Genomic DNA, 19,290 nt, shown 5'->3' with positions numbered 1-19,290 from the left:
CACAAACCAGACTTAACACACATTTTCTACAACGTATCTGAAAAGAAAGTTGAATAGAAAATCATGAAAAAACAGAAGTTACAACAGAAGTTGGCCTCATGGCCAGCTGCATTTTCTTTTTGACACTTAAGTCTTTTCCTGGCATGACAGAAAATTCTGGAATTTATTTAATGAGCTTGAGCATCACATTTTGGTAAAATAAGCATATAAAGTATAAACATATGTTGTTATGTTCACCAAGTATTTGAAGTATAAGAGTAATTACTGGTGTCATTCAGGGGGGATGCCAGGTTATTGTAATGACTTACCCTAAGAATATGTTCCAATAATCTGTACTAATAGCCAATTTTCCATGCATTTTCAGGTTTCCCCACTGGTTTACAAGAGTTATACAGGCAATGTCACTATCTCTGAAAACTGGAGGCCTACAATGGAGGACAACAACAGTCAGTGTTGGCAGCTCACTGGAAGAATGCTGGCAATTAACTTTTGACAAAATGGAAAGTTGCTGCAGCACGGAATTGTCATGGGATAGAAGGTGGGTCCCTGAAAGTTTTTGCTGAATGAGTTGTGTGTCTTAACAAAGACAGAAACATCAACTATCAGTCATTTATATTGCATTCCACTCTTTATTTTTATATTTATATTCAGTAAAGCTTATCTTGTGTTATGCACACTTGAACTCAAGAATTGGGATCCACAGGGAGTGTATGCTCACATTAGGGTAGTTTCTCCCAACCAAAGTAAAGGTGTCTAACACAGCATAAAGCTTTGGGAGAGCTTGGACAACACCGAAGTAAGCATCAGCTGAGAAAAGATTTAGAATTTCAGTCTTGAAACTGAGTACCTTGCTCTTTCTTGACAGCATATTTAGCATGGAATCATCTGATGCAGCCTGTAGTTTACTAGCTATGTAGATAGAGACTGTTGGTTGCTATAATGTTGTTCCTCATCAAATGGAAAGTGAGCATCCTCAGTAGCCATGAAAACAGCAATCGTACATCAGACCAAAGTTCTGTGTAATGTCAGTGAAACATTGACAGTTCCATAACAACCAACCACCAGCAATCTGGTGCAACTCAGTGTGGTGGAGGCGTACATGACAAGCTGCTCCACATCTGTGGTGGACACTCCTGGCCTTCATTTATGTAGCATGGATTTTTTCCCCCCTCATTTAGCACAGCATTGCTTGGTGACTGCCTTGCCACTTTTACCTCTATAAACCAAACTGTATCAACCTACCTGTGTACTGTGCAGAACGTGGACAGAGGGAATGACAGCAGCTGTTACTGCCTTTGGCTGACTTCCTTAGCTTGAATTTATACTTCCTTAGCTTGAATTTATCATGCTGCCTGGCATCATTTTATTCTGTAGAACATTTCTTTAATTTGTTTCTCTATATCCACTTTTATGCTGGTATAGTGCAGTGTTCAAAATGGGGACTTGTCATGTTTTTTTCTGCCGTTCTTAAAAGTCTTCACACTTTTAACCCAAAATATTCTGTCTGGTTTTTTTCTGAAGCCTAGTCAAGGTTGCAGGTGCCGCTATATTGAGATGGGATCATCAAAGGCTAGGTGTAAATTATTATCAAGTTTGTTGGTGCAGCAATGTCAGTTCGTACTAGCTGAAGACATTAGACTATGTTCTCTGAAATGCTTATTCCAGAGTGGGTTTTACTATGTGAAAAATATTGATTAGCCATCTATGAAGAAGGAATGATGTCATAATGAAAATGCAGAACTGACTCCCAGCCTGCCTCTAGCTAGAAATTAGGTGTCCTGTTCCAAATAAAGACCAGTAGGAATCTTTTAGTGCCTAAATCCTTTTAGGCCAATATGAAACCAGCAAGAGTTTTGCTTAAATTTCCTCCTATGGCAGGGGAGACTTGAGAAGATAGATGGACTCACACTTGACGAGAGTTTTGAGCTCCCTCAGTGGAAAGTGCCAAAACAAAGACAGATGATAGAAGGTTACTTTGTAGTAATATAAGAATTTGTTTAAAATATGTCAGAAGAAAAATGAAGGAATGTGGAAGAGGTTAGGAAACACACACCAGAGAGAACTGATGATAAAAGCTTAAGAAGAATAAGGAGATATAAAACTATACAAAAAATACCAAAAGGAAAAAGGTAGGAAAAAGCTTGCTATTCAGCAGGTAACACAGCAGAAGTCTATGGCCCCTCAACACCACTGTAAAAAACAAGAAAAATACATGGGAGAAAATTTGTGAGTTAGAAAAGGCAAGGTAAGGGAACAGCAAACAAAAAATTATGTAGGGAAATTAACTGAGCAGGTTATCTATTATTTGTTGTGCAAGCCAACTTAGCATAAATATTTTTTAGGCTGGTTAAGAGGAATTCTGAGTGCAGAAAACCTAGGGATTGTGCAGGTAGCCTGCAAGATGGTCTTTGATTCAGTCCCAAACTCAAGGAGTTGGAAAGCACTGAAAATATATCTAATTGCAAATAGAATCAGTGTTTTTACAACTATAACAGTGGTCATGGGAAAGATGCATCTCAACATTAATTTTCAGCCAACTCACCTTTATGCCCATCTGGGATAAAAATTTATGCATAGACAGACTTCTGTAGCACAACTTCTTTGCTGTTTGAGTCCTGCCATTGTGCCCTCTCTTGAAAAGAAGTCAGTCTGTATAAAACATTATCATTCATCTCTTCTACAGTTATATGTTTGTTTTTTTTATTATTTCCTTTGATTTGTCTTGTCATGAGGCGAAGCTAAGTAGACATTCTTTTAATTGTAAAACTTCAAGAAGAAAGTCATAAGACATTGCTCTTTCTGGGCTATGAACCTATCTCTGAAAGAGAATAACAAAAGTATTCCAAGCATCAGTTCTTGGAATTAGAAAGAATGTGGAAGGTAGTTCTGATTATCAAAGTGTCTTGGGACTTGCCCAAGACTATGAGAAGTTGAATTAGTTCTAAAATCATCAAGATTCTTGTTACTTTGAAGATACTTAATATGGTAACATTTTCAGTGCTAAAGATTGGGACATTCCAAAGTCAACAGCAAATCTGCCAGCCTATACTCAATGACACCAGTTCATAAGGCTGTGGATAAGAATTAAATAATAAAATACAGGAAGAAGGGAAGAACAATCAGGAGAGGCACTGTGAATAAAGATAGACGAGACACAGCAAAAGTTGCAGCAGCTAGGCTCTGTGAGATTCCCTTTATTGTGGTGTAGACTATTTCCAACTTATTTCATGCTGACTGGTTTGAGAATTTCCATTAGGTCACTAGACTTTCTGAGCTAATTAACTAAAAGCATGTTAAATGAAATAGGAAAGATTGGACTAGATAAAATCTTAGCGAATGTCTCCCTCTTGGGATTGCTGCCTTTTTTTTTTTTTCCTTTTCAAAAATAGCGTCAGGATTGCCTGTTTCCTCTGCCTTCTATAAAATAAAGTACTTTATATGTCAGTGGGATAAGATCAGTTTTGCTTGCCGTCATGGTGTTTGGATTAATCTTGCTCAGTGATATTTTGAGATTTAGTGTTTCTATCAGAAATGGAAAACAACCCTCTAATGCTGCAAATGGATCTTATTCATTGTTGCTTACCTGCTCACATAGCCTAGATAGCTAAGCCCAAGGAGATCTCATGAAGCTGAGACTACAGACAACAAGATCCAAGGCCATCTCTGCAAGAGATTATTTCTCAGTGTAGATGAGAGCATTTTCATGACCATACCAAGCTCTGAAGGTCACCAGAAACCTCTACAGCCCTTCTAATGCCCCATGTGATTGTTGTAGTTAAAGCAGACATTTAAGGAACCAAAAGGCAACTCTATGCTACAAGAGATGTGCAAGAGTGTACACTGATAAAAATCAGTTGTTTTAAAGGTGACACTGTGCCAGAATCAAGCATAAACCTGCATTTATAGATTGTAAAAAGAACCCTGTGTCCAGTCTTACCCATAAAGGAATTTCTGTAAGAGATAAGGTGTATTCTCTGTACTTGTGTATGTCTGTCTGTATGTGTATATATATATATATGTAATTTTTCCCTCAGAGGGAATGCAAACAGCTAAAAGGATTAGTGTAGGAAATGGCTTTGAACTTGAACAGTGTCTGAAACCCATTGACATCTGATGTCTCCTCCATGCAGACAGATGCACATTTTTCCATCCTTTATCCTGTCCCAGGAGATGAACAGGACATGTCATGTAAGGGCATGGCTGGATAGTTTATTCCATCCCTAAATTTCCCTGTATTTAATTTCAGGTTGCAGAGCTGTGCCTTGCATTTATAATGGAAAGTGTAAAACATATCTATGACTGATTAAAAATCACAGTAACAACCCAATATATTAAAAAAGACTACAGATTTACAGAGTAGGCAGAGAAACCAGTGATCAGATGGATCTAGAGACTAACCCTGCCAGTCACTCTAACAGTGCACCTTATTACCACAAGAGTCAACAACTTGTAAGATGCTAGTGCCATTCAAGAATGTCTAGAAGGGTAAATCCTTTTCCAGTCCTAGCATCTGTAGAGAGCTGCTCTCTCTCAGGCTACCAATCCAATACTTCAGTACAAGATCTGTCAAAAGTTGGAAAAAATCTAAGGAGTCTTTCCATCAACTGACAGTAGTAACGTCTGAAGGGTCCATTTTCATTGCTTGCTTTTTCTAAGGTCTAAATCCTATTTGTGATAATGGAACCACTTCTGTAAACAGTCATCTGTTTGTCTAGGTGTCTGAATGCTTTTAAAACTTGGTGATTCATCTGTCTGTGCTTCAGGTTCCTCTTTCTTCTAATGTGCAAGAAAGAATAAGCACTTTGCTACCACACATTTAAACACAAGAGCTCTTGAGGACTATGAATATTTCTTTCTCTTGGTGGAATGAGGGGGAAAAAGAACAAAGGAGAAAAATAAAAGATTTTGAATGACTCCACCCAGAAATTAAGTCTTTAAAAATGCTTGGTTTTATGTCTATACAGGGAGTGAGCTCTGTGATGTCATTAGGAGGTGACGAGCAGTCTGTGTAGAAACTGTTGTTATGATGGGTGCTTAATATAATAACAAGTGCACTAACAAACTCTAGGGGGAAAAGCTTGTAAGGACTGAGAGGGATATGTGTTTATTACTAAAGCTGCTGAAACAATTTGTTTGAGGCAGGATGTTCTAGAGATCTCCAGGAGCCACCTTAGAGGCACCATTGACAGTCTCAGTAGTAACAGACAGGCATCACTGCTAGACATTTTGCTCTAGTTCAAGAGGTAGGAGTGACAAGAAGTGGGCAAGGGCATACCTGATCCTTGCCCTCACTGCATTCTGCCGGGCTGATGTTAGTCCTCCCAAAGCAAGCTGTGAATACTGATCATCTGCCACATCTGTCTCTTGGCAGAATTGTGCACATAATGATGTTACAGCAGATTGAGTACTACTGACTCGATTACAAATATCGAGACACACACCCAAGAGTGAAGTGGCTAGTTGCTTCATTGCCCGGAAATTAAACACCAGTAGAATTTCTGAAGGAATTTAGACATGACAGAGGTTAATAGTTATTCTTTAAGAAAATTTCTGTACAAGCCTTGATTTCTTAGAACAGTGCACAATTACAAGCCACTTAGCCACATGACCAATTCAAAACAGCAAGTTTATGAAAACTTTTATCTCTTTCTCCCCTTTTTACTACCATCATTGGAAAGTAATTTTCTGTCTTTTGGTCCCTGATCACCTGATGCAAGTGAGAACAGCTTTTCCTCGGACCCCAATGTGTAAGAGTCAGTCATACTCATAGTTGTTTTTTTCAGTCAGGAGAGGCAGACAGGCATGTGGACTCCTAATCAAGAGGGAGAGAAAGCAAAGATTTTCTGCTGTCTGCCTCCAAGCTGGGCTTGTACACCCTTAGGACATGAGCCTTGTGGCTTGATGGTCCACCAGCATGAACACCAGCACACAGCTACTGTATATCTGCATTACTGCTGATATTTTGGTATTGATATTCTCACTGAGAAAGTCTAACTTGTTAAGGTTTGTTTTGATCAGCTGCTTAGACTTTTTTACTACTATCCATTTGTGAATAAGCAGATTTCTGTGGGCTTTTCAGAATAGAAGCTGAATATCATATGTGTTGTTAGACCTAAAGGAATAGATTGAGACTAAAATCATGGGCTTTAGGACATTTAAAGGGCTTAAAGTCTGAGCTAACAGTCTACTGAAGGATAAGGGACTGACATGATCTTTCGGTAGAAATAATGATCAATAAAGGAAACAGTGCTATACTGTGAAGAACATTTAAAGGAAATGCTAATTCCTATAGCATAGCATTTATTTTTCAGCCATTTTATTTTTATTGCCTTCAGGTATAAATATTGAACATATACATTCAAATATAATCTTAAATTTATCATTTAAACTGGTAAATATCATTTGAATAAATTTTATTATATCTCTTTTTAAAAATAAATTACTGAAATTTAAGAGAACTAGAATTTGCAAGCAGAGTATTAAACTATTTAAAAAGTTAAAACAAATTTGCCATTAATCTTGCATTGTTAGACACATAAGTTAAATGGATCACGTCATAAACTTCTGTGTCTACAAGATCTTTTTTTTCTAGGATTTTAGGATTATCTTAATGTTTTTAGTGTACTGTGAAAGAAAAATAAAACAATGTTTAAGTCAGCACAGTGTTAACATTTACCAGCCTGAAATATAGTGGCGAGTAATGACTGGTTGATGTGGAGCAATCAGTGGACATTGTCTACCTGGACTTCACCAAGGATTTCAGTATGGTTCCCCACAGCCTCCTCCTAAAGAAACTGGTGCGTTATGATCTAGAAAAGTGGTCTGTGTGGTGGGTGAGGAACTGGCTGCCAGGCTGCGCCCAGAGGGTGGGGGTAAATAGCTCTTTTTCAAACTGGCAACCTGTCATAAGTGATCGATGTTTGGCCCCATGCTGTTTAATATCTTCATAAGTGATCTGGATGATGGGATCAAGTGTACCCTGATGAAGTATCACGATGATACCAAACTGAGTGGGGAAGTGGAAACTTTGGAAGGGAGAGCCATCCTGTAGGAAGACCCAGATAGGCTGGAGTGGGCTAAAAAGAACCTTATGACGTTAAACCAAGACAAATATAAAGGTCTTGCACCTGTGGAAACATAATCCAGGAGTGCAGCACAGGAAGCTACCTGCTAGGGAGCAGCTCTGTAGAAATGGACCTGGGGGTCCTGGTGGATGACAGGCTCAGCATGAACGAACAGTGTGCCACTGCGGCAAAGAAAGTCTCAGATTGCATCAACAAGGGCCTCACCAGAAGAGATAAAGAAGTCATCATCCCCACTCCACTCAGTACTTGTCAGACCACACCTGGAATACTGTGTTCAGTTTTGGTGCCCGCTATACAAAAGGGAGAAAGTCCAGGAAAGCACCACAAAGTTGATCAAAGGACTGGGAAGCCTGCCCTATGAGGAAAGGCTGAGAGAACTTGGGTTTGTTCAGCCTTGAGAACAGAAGGCTTAGGGGACACCCTATCACCATGTTTCAATATTTAAAGGGTGGCTACAAAAAGGATGGAGACTCCGGGACACCCTATCACCATGTTTCAATATTTAAAGGGTGGCTACAAAAAGGATGGAGACTCCCTTTATACAAGGAGTCACATACAAAAGATGAGGGGTAATGGGTACAAGCTACTGCAGGGGAGATTCTGACTAGACACAAGGAAAATTTTTCACAGTGACAACAATCAGCCGTTTGAATAATTTCCCCAGGGAGGTGGTGGTTTTCCCAACATTGGACACTTAAGATTCAGCTGGACAGGGTGCTGGGTCATCTTGTCTAGACCATGCTTTTTCCAAGAAAGGCTGGACCAAATGATCCTTGAGGTCCCTTCCAAACTGGTATTCTATGATTCATTTACCTGCTTAAGTGGTAACATACGGAACCAATTCAAGAATAGCCAAAGCTGGAAGAGTAGATTAGATAAGCATGCTGGAATATCAGAAATATGCATGAAACCCCAATAAATTATTAACATAGGAGGCTGATGGCACCATATCATCTGAAACTGTAGAAGATATATGTGAAATACTTGAACAGTACTATGACTGGTTATAGAAATGACTGAATATGAATGAATTTTTGTGACTATATCATAGAGAACAAAAACATCTCTTTGAACTCATTTAACCTGCCTAATCCCCATTGTCAGTCAACAAAACCACTTGGCTAATGTTGCTAATGAAATGCCAGTTTTGTTTATAGTCACTATCTTCTTATTTAAATAGTTTTACAGCAGGTCTTGACAGTTTCTATAAAAGAAAAGTAAGCACTAGCAGTTAGCATTCATCAGTGGAAAAGTCCCTCCATTCTTACTCATCTTCATTGTTCTTAATTAAGGGTTGCAACTAAACCATGTTCACCCAACATGAAGAAAAACCATCTTAGTTGCTGAGAAGTATTTCAGTATCTTTTAAACTGCATGCTATAATGATTACCATCTTCAGGGACATGCCTCAAATTTTGCATGTGTGTAAGGCTGAAAAATTGAAACCTGTAACTCTGACACTTGGTAAATGAGGAAATATGACATAATATCTTGCTGCACAACCTTCAAGAACAAATGATGGCTTACCTGTTGCTTGGTTTGCATGTATGCCCTAGGTTGTAAGCTGAAAGTAATCATTCATCCTCATTTTCCATGGTGTTGGATTTTCCACAGACAGAATTAACACTTATCAGTATAAGCACTAATTCATTGACAACACTAATACCATTTTATTTTAGCATATTCTTTACATTTTCATATGCCCTTTATGTAGTTCTATTGCTGTCTTGAGAATACTCAAGGTTATAATGGATTATTCTATTTCAGCTGTGCTGACAAAACTGTTAGCACAAATACTGTGATACTCTGTCCCTTGAGAGGTCAGAGGTTAAAGAGAAAAATACTTATGCAAATTCTTCAATTGATAAATTAACAACAAAAAGAGGAGTCAATCTACTGCCTCTAATATATGAAAGTTTTGATCTATCAGTTATATAATTTTTGTTGTTCATGAATCTCAAGGGAAAACACATATAACTTCCTGCTACAATAGTCTATATGAGTAATTATAGATGATTTTATGGTAAACTTCCTTTACTTTGAAGTGGCTACAAAAAAATTTTTCAGGAAATCTTTGCTTTGCAGCTGTGGAGGAGTTACTGTCATGACCCACTTTGTATCCTGCCTTTCATCTGACAATCCACAAGGAGCAACTAAAAAAGTTGTTTTCACGCGGAGTATAGTAGGACTTATGATATTTGTTGCTATTTTAACCACTCCTTGAAAAATCATTTCGTCACTTCTGCCAGAGAATACAAAATCTTATGCTCTATTTTGTTCAGCATAACTGAATGTTGCACTGAGACACTGTCACGGTAAGCACAAACCGGCTAAGATAGTAAATATAATACTTATACTCAACATTAAGCTACAATTATTCTGTCTTATCTGTACTTCATATGTGTTGGGAGACTGTGCTGCTCACAGCTGGTGTTCACGTCATAGTGAGTATGTATTAAAAAGAGAGGGTGTATAATGTGCTTTATAGGTATTCTAGAACTTTGACTAATACATTGCACTGATATCATCTATATGTAAAGTCTGTCGAGAAATTTAGGATCCTTTGGTTTTAAAGACGTAGCTTAAATATATACTATTTTTGTCTGGGAGGTGTCACGTGAGGTGGTTTAGAGAAATTAAATTGCAGATACCCAAAATCCAGTTACTCAGAGTCCTACCAGGGAAGTCCATACTCACAGCACATGCCAAAAATAATGTTTGAACAGGCAGAGTCTCAAACATGAAGATCACAATCTTGCCTTCTACTTGGGTGTGCAATGCAGCCTCAGAAAGGAACCACGTTTTGAGCTTTGTGCTTCATCTTTCTTAACTGGCTAGAGTTCCTCCTATTGAAAAAATACTGAATCAGCACTTTACCACTGCTGAGTGTTATTCCACAAAGGTTTGTTTACTTGACTTAACTTTTCTCTTATTTATGATACAGTTCTTAAAATAAGGGATGAGTGAAGAATCAGCATAGAATTCTGCTTTCTCCTTTATCCTGCTTGTAACACAGTAATGGAGATATCTGCAGTGAAATGGCAGACTCGGTTATTTTAATTACACAATAAATACATTCTTCTGCAACAGGACTTTGAGGTGGAACTTTTTTCAAGATGGATCCTCATGTCTCTTCATTACCATATGGTAAACATGAAAAGCGTTTTCACGCTGTAAGGTTATATTTGAATATGAACTAGAAAAAGATAAATTTGAGACAAAGAAATCTCAGCTGTATTCAATAAGATAGATGAAAATTAAAAGACATGTAAACAAATTTCTCCTCATCCTTACACAGTCTTGTAGTGCTTTTCCTTCAGGCTTTCTCTTAGTCTGGTCATTTTTAGTCACTTTCTGAATTACAACAAAGTCTTCAGAGTTTCCCTGACTTCTTAGTACATACCATTCTGCAGCCATTTCTTCTGATACTTGCTTGCATAGTTTTTTCAAACTGAGCTTCTTAGGGCTCCTTCAGTCTCTCCCTATATGAGAGGCAACCAGTTTGGGGGTCCATTTCTGCCTGGCCTGGAATCTAGAAGGTTACCCAGCTCCTCTGCTGGGTAACCCTTTTTTATTTCTCCCTTAAGGGAGAATTTATTTCTCCCTTAAGTTAGGGAACTAGCAGATTGGGTTTGGTCCTGCAGGCTTAGTCTAGGTGGCATAAATAACAATCAAATTCTGCTAATTTACAATTGGAGTTACCTCATAGATTGGATGTTGTCATATGCGAGCTTGTAGCCATGTCAGAGAGTATCCTGCGAAAACCAATGTAAATTTGAAAGAAAGAAGTGAGCTATCTAGCTATCTGGACACTGGATGAGAACTCTGCTGCCCTGTGCAGGGAAGAAGAAGGAGAATGTTCAGGAACCAGAATGCAGTTTATGTTGCCTCATGGCTACAGATGAAGTTTGTATGAGTATTAAGGTCCTTAAACTATTTTGTTTAACTCCATCTTGTCTGGAAGAGACTGTTGTACAAACATCAGATGGTCATAAAACTCCTAAAAGATGGTGAAGCCCCTAGGAGAAGTTCAAGATTTTGGACTTTTTTCTTTTTTTCAAGTCACATTATGAAATTATGCTATTTAAAGCATCTGTCTCAGAGCGGTGGAACTACGGTTTCCGGTTGCATCTAAGGGAGAGCTGGTGTCTAGCACTAAAATGAAGAAAGTTCTGTGCAGATGTGACAGGAGACTTTCCCATCTTCTAAAGGAATGCTTCCAAAAATTGCAGTAAAAATAGCAAAGTGAAAGCAATCAGAGGAAGATAGAAACATTTTCTTAAGTGGTATTACAGAAAAGCTGTATAAGGAGTGGGACATAAATCAGGCCTGCCTGTGGCTTCTGGGTCATCAAAAGGATTCAGTTTCTCAGCCTTAACCTGGAGGGTCAGAAACGGCAGCTGGAAGCAAATACTTAGTAGGATGCAAGCAGAAATGGAACACCTGAAATAGATCACAGAAGGGGGGAGAAAGAGTCAGGTAGTGAAAACCCCAGATGAAGTGGTGTCTTGGTGTAAGAGAAGGGTAAATATTGATTCCCATGTTGCTCTTTCAACCCCTCCACAGCTCAATGAAAAGTTGTTCTGTGGCCAGGCTGTGGTACCTCCCCGAACTCCGGCTATCCCTTATATCTTGTTCCTGTTCTAGGTGATATTGGGCCCTTAGAGGAAACATCAAGTGCCTTTCTGTGATGTTGCTGCAAGAGCAGATGGTCCAACCACTGCTGTGGGAGGTGACTTGTGCTTGAAACACAGGATCTCACTAAGAAATTGTGAGTCAGTCAGGTGGTCTGTGAGTTTAAGGTGCTGTTGAATGAAGAGTGCTTTTGCATCCCCAGACTCTTACTAAGTTGTGGTCATATATGTTGTCAAATAGGCTCATTAATTCTAATTGCACACAACAGGCACTTCAGCAAGTGCCATTTTCTGGGATTGTTACACAGTAACTATCTCACAGGGTGGTCTTTTTCTTCATTGGTTTTCTTTTGTGACATACTAATGTGACTTTCAAACTCTCTTGGCTGCTATTCTGCTCTTTTGCCTTCACAGTTATGAGCTTTCTGTTTTGGGCAAATGGCAGGTGCTCCAGGTACTCCAAGTAATTTTTGTATTGCTGTTTTTCCTCATCTTTCTCCTTAGATATCTACAAGTCCCCAAGGGCTCTTGACATCAATTTCTAGTAGCACAGACACTCTCATTTTCAATTTTCCATTGAATGAAATGTCAGCACATGACAAGCCATGCTTTGCTGGTGCCATGCTCTGATTTAACAGTGCTGAATATGGCCTCTATCATTTTCCATTAGTAGGTGCTTTACTATTTTGACACTGCTTTCTACCGACCTGTTGTAGTGGAAATAATGGGGACTTGTAGTGACATGCCTTGTACGTACTTCACTGTAAACTGCTAAAACTCATGTTCATTGAAGGTGTCCTGTTGCCAGATGTTACTAACACAGGTATTCTAAAGTGCAGCAGGGATAGTACTGACATGCACAAGTGACTCCTGAGATATAGTTTCTTCTATGCGGGAATGAATTTGATAGTCTGGGACACAAATAAGTTTGTTTTCTCCTAGGCAGAAGTGACAAATCTATACCTGCTTTCCTCTGGGGGATTACTTTTTTTCCCCTCCTTACACCATCTACATCTTTACCTTTCCTTCTGGCCTGTGCAACAAGAATAACGACAATTTCCTTAATCCTACTGCTTATCTGAGGCTGGTGTAAAATATCATTGGTCCTACTTTCAGATTTTAAATCCCTAAATGTTTCTCTGTGTGTCCTTTTTAGCACTTTTTTCTCTGATGTGTCAGGATTTCACATGTATTGAAACAAAGTCGCATTTAACAGTTAAACTTAACCCTTTATTATCTATTAAAACATAAGAGCTATATCCACTTTATTAGCTATTATGCACCATTTGGAGCAACTAGTGTTATCTGTGGCACTGGCCACAGTTACTTTCTGTAGGGATTTGCCCTCAACAGTTGTCTGCAGCAGTCAAAGTTCATATTTTGTCTGACACCCGACAGATACTTCTTTTAAAAGAGCTCGTGAGTGTAACAGATATAAAATCTGGTTCTGGATATTTTTGCTTCATAGTTCTTTTGTCAAGTACTCCAGAGACCATGTGTCTAACCATCATCAGATCTTGCTTAGTTTTTATGCAACATTGCAATTGTATATTTGAAACCAAAATAATTCTGTAGCCTTTTTGCTTGTGGGAAAGGTTAGGCTGAGAATTGCCAGGTCCCTTAGGCTGTAAAGAGTTTTATGATCCATGCGTGAAGACATGAAGCTTTAATGGTTATGGAGTAAAGCCAAAGCTTCTTTCTTTATTTATGTACACTAACACCCAATTTCTTCTATGAATAAATGACTGCTCTCCAAGTCTGACTATAGAACTTTGAAAAAAATATCAATGTCCTCACTAGAATAATCCAAGGACAAGTTAATTTTATGCTTAGATACCATATCTCTGACTGGGCCATCTTTGGTTAATGCCTTCAGATTTCCAGATGTTTTTGTAATACTTAAATCCTATGTCTGTTAGACAGTTTTGCACGGCAGCATTCAGGATGCTGAAGCAGGTTGATGAAGCACATATTTCTTTACATACTTTGTGTTTCAAATGAGTCTGTACTCCTTCATCTTAGTGTGGCCAGACTCTATCATCTTGCCACATTCACCCTGCTCTGCTGGATATTATCTCCATCATAAGGAATTTATGTGGTATTTGTCTAGATTTTGCCCTACAGCTTGTCTTCCATGGAAGGTTTATGAAGTCTCTGACTGCATTTTTCTCATATTTTTCTTAGATCAAAATGTCATGATACAGACTTCTGTACTGTATATGCTGTCAGAAATGTGCTGTATCTTTTTATGCAGTGCACAGCCCAACAGGGAACAGTATATCCCAAAGAAGGCGCTGAAGCTAGGCGAACATTTACTTTGCTTTGTGTCCCATGTAGAAATGCACTTGGTATCAATAACTACTTCAATGCTTTCTTGTATATAGGGAATATTTTTCCACTGTAAGTGAAAATTCCATCTTTTTTCTGGCAGTGACTAGACCCCCATTGCTAGGTCTCTGCTTGCTTTGAGGGTAAATGCTTCCACCTCATCTCCCTTCAGTTCTCAGGAATTTTCTTGGTAGTATGGTGGGAACCCATCCTGCAAACCTGTTCTGAAAGTTTTTGAGATGTTACAAAGTTCTGTGCTGCCCTCTGTGTTGTGTTTGCAACAGTGGACAATAACGGACACTCTTAGAAGAACATACCAATAGGATAAACATATCTGCTTCCATCTCCTGGGCTCCAGTAGGTTGTTCCTGAGTTGCTAAGCCAGAGACGGTATCATTATATAAAACCAATGGGTTTTTTTTCAACTGCTGATATCCAGATTCTGGCAGTGCTCTAGCTTGTGTATCAGTGCCCAACTTAAAAGCATGTAATTGTCAGAGTTGCTTCCAGACTGACAGTTCACATCTCTGCTGATGCAGCATTGTCCATTGCTCTTAATTACTTCTACAGAGCTTTCCTCTGAGTTAGTGGTGTTGCTGTTGTTCTTGTGTGATGTTGGTTTTTGTCTCTTGCTGTGCGTGCTTTTGTACCACTTGCAAACCGTTGGTGAGTGCCATTTGCTTGTAGTTTATGCACCTATTTCCAAATGCTGGGCATTGTTCTGACTTCTGTTGTTTTCACACTTTGCATCTCTTCTTGTGTTTTTCATTGTGAAACATTTGGTTTTCTACGTCCTGTCCTTTATCTTTAAATCTTTGATTCTCTAAAATACCAGTTTTTGTCTGGATTGGGTGACTTCCTTTGCTTGATAGATGGGGATTACTTCACTGAGGATTAACTGTGGACCTTCCAGTAGACCAAGGTTCTCTCTTCTGAGCCAGGACTCAAACCCTCAAAACTGGCTAATGAGCCAGTTGGTCAGAGATTAGTCACCTTCTTCTCTGCTTTCACTCTCTGCTTAAAAGTATCACATGCATCTATTTCATTTTTATAGAATGCCTCACATTTCAGTAATGAGCCTCAGAATTCATCTGTCTTGGCCAAGCTAACAGAAAACCATGGAAAATATGAACTTCTTTAAAACTGAATATTGTCAAAAATAATGTTATTTCCTCTGTCTCTGCTGCTGCTACTAGTTCCTTATGGATACGGATTTTTTACATTTCTGTTCATATGAGGGTTTAGGCAAGTATAGAAATTTCAGAGGTGCCTCTACTTTTTTCACAAATTGGAGTAAAAATTACCTGCTTTGCAGTCCCAGAGCCTTGGCCAAGAAAGTTATTTATGAAGAGATGGAAAGCTGGCAGCCTTTTTTTTTTTTTTTTTTTTTTTTTTTGTCTTGGGTAGGAACACACACTATTCATGGTCTATTACTTTGCTTGGGGAACAGTTTATATAAACTTAGTGAACCAGCAACCAATAATGTCTGTCTTTCTTGTTACCATACTTTTGTAATTGATATGGCCATAGAGGAAAGCCTCAGAATGATGTTTTCTTCCAAATCATCCAGGTTGTGTTCAGAAATATGCCTCTGTAAATCTGTTGAAAAAAGCAATATGTTGCTGAACAAAGAGCAAATTTGGAGATCCAAATATATGGTTATAGCACAAAAGCAAATTCTACACTTAAGCAGTGCATACTTTTCATAGATATCAGTGGAAGATTCACAAAAGGTTAAGTAAATTCACTAAATTATTAGTCTAATCTATGAACCACAATTAAAAATGGAATGCAGGCATCTGTCTTGAAAGTGCCAGAGCCATCAGGGCTTTAATTCATGTCAGCTCCAAATTTCTCCAGTGCCTACAGCATGAATGGTATTTTACTCAAGACTTGGATACTACCTGTTAAATTCACAACTATTTCCAATCTGAATCACTGTAGCCCACAGCCACGATAAATTATGCTAATTTGGACTAAAGCACTCCTAATCCAGAGTAAGGGTATCTACATGGAGAAATAATCAGAAAGAATGTACCTGATTATAGAAAGAATAGCTTTTTTTTTTTTTTTAAAAATAAATTCCCCATGAAGGGAAAACCCACATGCAAACAAAATGAAGGCAGAGTGAATTAATGTAATTGAAATGTTGACGGACCAGAAGAAAAAGGAGTTTAACAAGGAAAGCGATTGAAGAGTGAATGCACAAGCTTGCAGGCAGTGCCTGCACCTTACAGTGTTGCAGGTCCATGTTGCATGTCTGACCAACTGAGGCTGTCTTGCTCAGGATTTAAGTGGTTGTAAGTTAAGTTAAGGAAAGAAAGGCGAATATCTAGGCTGCGTAAATGGGTCTGATTTCTCTTTCAGGGTGGTCAGTGCAAGGACTTTCAGGCCAAGGGAAGCATTTCTGTAATCTTAAATGCGAGCTGAGGTTGGTCCAGGCAGTGCGTGAGTCTCGTGTGTGTCATTGAGGCAGCTGCAAGGGAAGATTGAGAAGGGGGAACAACCCAGTGGGATGCTGAATTCAGCTTTTCCTAGTGAATATTAATGCCTACAAAATTTATAGACGGATGCGTTCACGTCTGAAGGAACTGCCTTATAGTTTTGCTGATCGTGCAGGAGCGGCATGCAAAAAAGGGGGAGGAGGAAGAGGAGGAGGAGGAGGGAGGGAGGCAGGCTGCCTCTAGGACCCGTGCAAGCCTTCCCGAGCAGGAGGTGGGAGTTCTCCTCCGAGGCAGCAGGAGCCCGAGACCAGCCTCAGAGCTCTGCCGAGCCCTCGGGAAGAGCCGGGCACCAGGCTGGGATCTGCCCGCAGAGCCATGAGCCGGCTCCCACCGCTGCTGCTGTGGGTCACCACAGTGGGTAAGTAACTTATTTTTCTTCCGCGTATCTCGTTATGGTGCAAACTCCCTCTTATGCCCAGGGATTCAGACTTATTTCATTGCCCCTACCCTTTTACCTTTAAAACCAGTAAAGCATTCTTTTCAAAACAGTGGGGGAAATAAAAGGAGAGGGGGGAGAAAGCACTGGCATATAAAGTGGATGACATGTGGGAAGATAAATCTTGATTGTTATTGATTCTAAGTAAATTTTGTTCACTAAAATGAATAGGTGAGCCATAATTTTAGAAAGGCTGCTGCTGACCGAGGCGCTTAGGCTGGAAGCAGGCGCTGTCATTGTACAAGGGCTCAGCGTGACATTAACAGCTATACCCCAGGACCACTTTGCTTCTCTGATTACTGGATTGCTTTCCCTGGGACTGTTGGAGAGGTGGGTGAAAGTAATGCTCCAGCAGTAGTGAGGGTTGCTTACAGGAGAAGGTGTAGTTTGGAGAAGATGCTTTGTCTAAGGAGAGAGATGAGGGAGACAGATAAAGGGAGAAGGTGTTGGGACTATGAAAGATGGAGTTATAAGCTCCTACATAGAGAGGTCTTCAGGTTGAGTTTTGAAAGGAATCTTTTTGTTGCTGGGTTTGTCATTGTCAATTTTGGTTCTGAAATGCAGCAAGAGGAATGAAATAGCAGTGGGAGAGAGATGTTAGGAGGGAAGCTGCAGTAACAGGAGAGAAGTTGGGAAGCGGCATCATACACACAAGCAATGGTGGGAGAAGGTAGGAGTGGGACACATTTGCTATATGTGCACAGTGGTAAGCAAACTCATTATGAAAATTAGGGGAGAAAAACCTGTATCAGGACATGCTGAACTTCTCAGAGAGCTGAAGTTACAATAGTACCCCCACTGCAGAGACAGAGACGTCATCTTGACCCTTAGAAAAATATCAGGAGACACCTTTGTATTTCTCAGGTAACAAAACACAGTACTTCCAGGCAGGGAAGGAGGCAAGGCAAACAGGTTGTTGGGTGCTATGACTTGCTCATGCTAGCATAGTGAAATTCTCTGTCTCTGGCTAAATGCTGAATGTGTATGTATTCTCTTTTATACTAAGACAGGCTGGGACATCAGTTTTTAAGCAGGTTTCATCGTTTAGTTCTATTTACAATTGAATGCCAAGGCATGGCACACAGTTTGATTTCTGAGTTTTTCTGGCCTGTTATTCCCATTGGGAGGAGATTGCTTTACTGTCAAAGGGTCCCTGGGCAAGTGTACCCCATGCAAGCAGAGCTGTGTGTCCCCACAGCCTCATTTATCATGGCATATGGTTTCATCAAGAGCTAGATATCATCCTAGTGTTTTTAGTGGAGTGAATTTTAACATGCATGTAAGGTTAATGTAAGGAATAGTCATTATATTTGCTGTATCTCCAAGTCTGCGATTTGAAGCATGACTGTATTAGGACAGAGATAAAAAAAGGTGTGTTTCAGAGCGAGTAAAGGGCTAAATGAAAACAAATGTACATTTTACAATCCCTGTCCAATCTTCTGCCAAAAATAATCACCCAGGGAGAGACTTGGATGCATGAGCATTTAACTGTGTCACTGCTGTCACAATCTTCACATAGGGGTTGCTTGTCTCACTGGGTTATTATGGTCAGCTGTCAGACTCTGCAGACAGTTATTGTAAAAACCACTTGTGCTTCCACTGAGGAAGTTTTCTTGGAGCATATTCTTGGTGTGGCTTTACATTTTCTTCTTTATTTGGAAAGCTCAAGGTCTTGGTGATGAGGGAATTTACAGCTCCACTTTTATCTCTTGTTTTAACTGCCTGTCATGTACCTTTCTAATGAGCTGTATCCTAAAAGGATAGTTTGAGAGTTCCCATTCATTGAAAATTTTTGGCGCACCAAAACATTGGAGGAGGTTGGAACTCCTTTTGGTGCAAATATTAAGACTCTATGAGAAAGTTCAGAAAGTTGTAGAGAACAGCAGGAAAAAATCCTCATAAAAAGAACCCCAAAACCACTACCACCAAAACCTGAAAAGGAGTCAGTGCACAAATGTGTATTGTTCAGTGTCAAAATAACTTCACAGTCATTTGGAGGCTGAGGTTACACGCTAATCTCAGGAGATAGCTAGTAAGGAGGTGAAAAAAGCCACCAGATAAATGTGTGGGAGAATTTTCTTTTTATTTTCAGCACCAGTGTTGCTTTGAGTCTTCATATTGGATGATTTTCCTTTGATTACTTGAATTTGGTTGAGGGAGTTGGTCAGTCCTTATCTCCTCTGTGAAAAACTGGGTGGTGCTTGGCCAGATGTCATGTTCTTGCCTTTGGGTGTGGAGGGCAAACTGTCCGCAAAATTACAGCAGAACATATGTCCTGGGGAAACCTCAAACACCTTTCCAAA

At 39.4% G+C, this 19,290-nt stretch overlaps 1 protein-coding gene across 1 annotated transcript in view; it reads left to right on the top strand.

The window, feature by feature from the left end:
• Positions 1–16,780: 16,780 nt before the first annotated feature.
• LTK (leukocyte receptor tyrosine kinase) overlaps positions 16,781–19,290 on the top strand; it is a 98,754-nt gene continuing 96,244 nt past the window's right edge. Inside the window, exon 1 of the mRNA XM_032990049.2 lies at positions 16,781–16,909. Coding sequence (XP_032845940.2) covers positions 16,867–16,909 — 43 coding nt within the window. The 5' untranslated portion in view covers positions 16,781–16,866. The remainder of the gene's footprint in view (positions 16,910–19,290) is intronic.

The sequence above is a fragment of the Tyto alba genome, unplaced genomic scaffold (genome assembly GCF_018691265.1).
Source record: "Tyto alba isolate M040663 unplaced genomic scaffold, T.alba_DEE_v4.0 Super-Scaffold_18, whole genome shotgun sequence".
Lineage (NCBI taxonomy): Eukaryota > Metazoa > Chordata > Aves > Strigiformes > Tytonidae > Tyto > Tyto alba.
The sequence above is the reverse complement of the archived record's forward strand: the minus strand, read 5'-3'. Positions and strand labels throughout refer to the sequence as shown.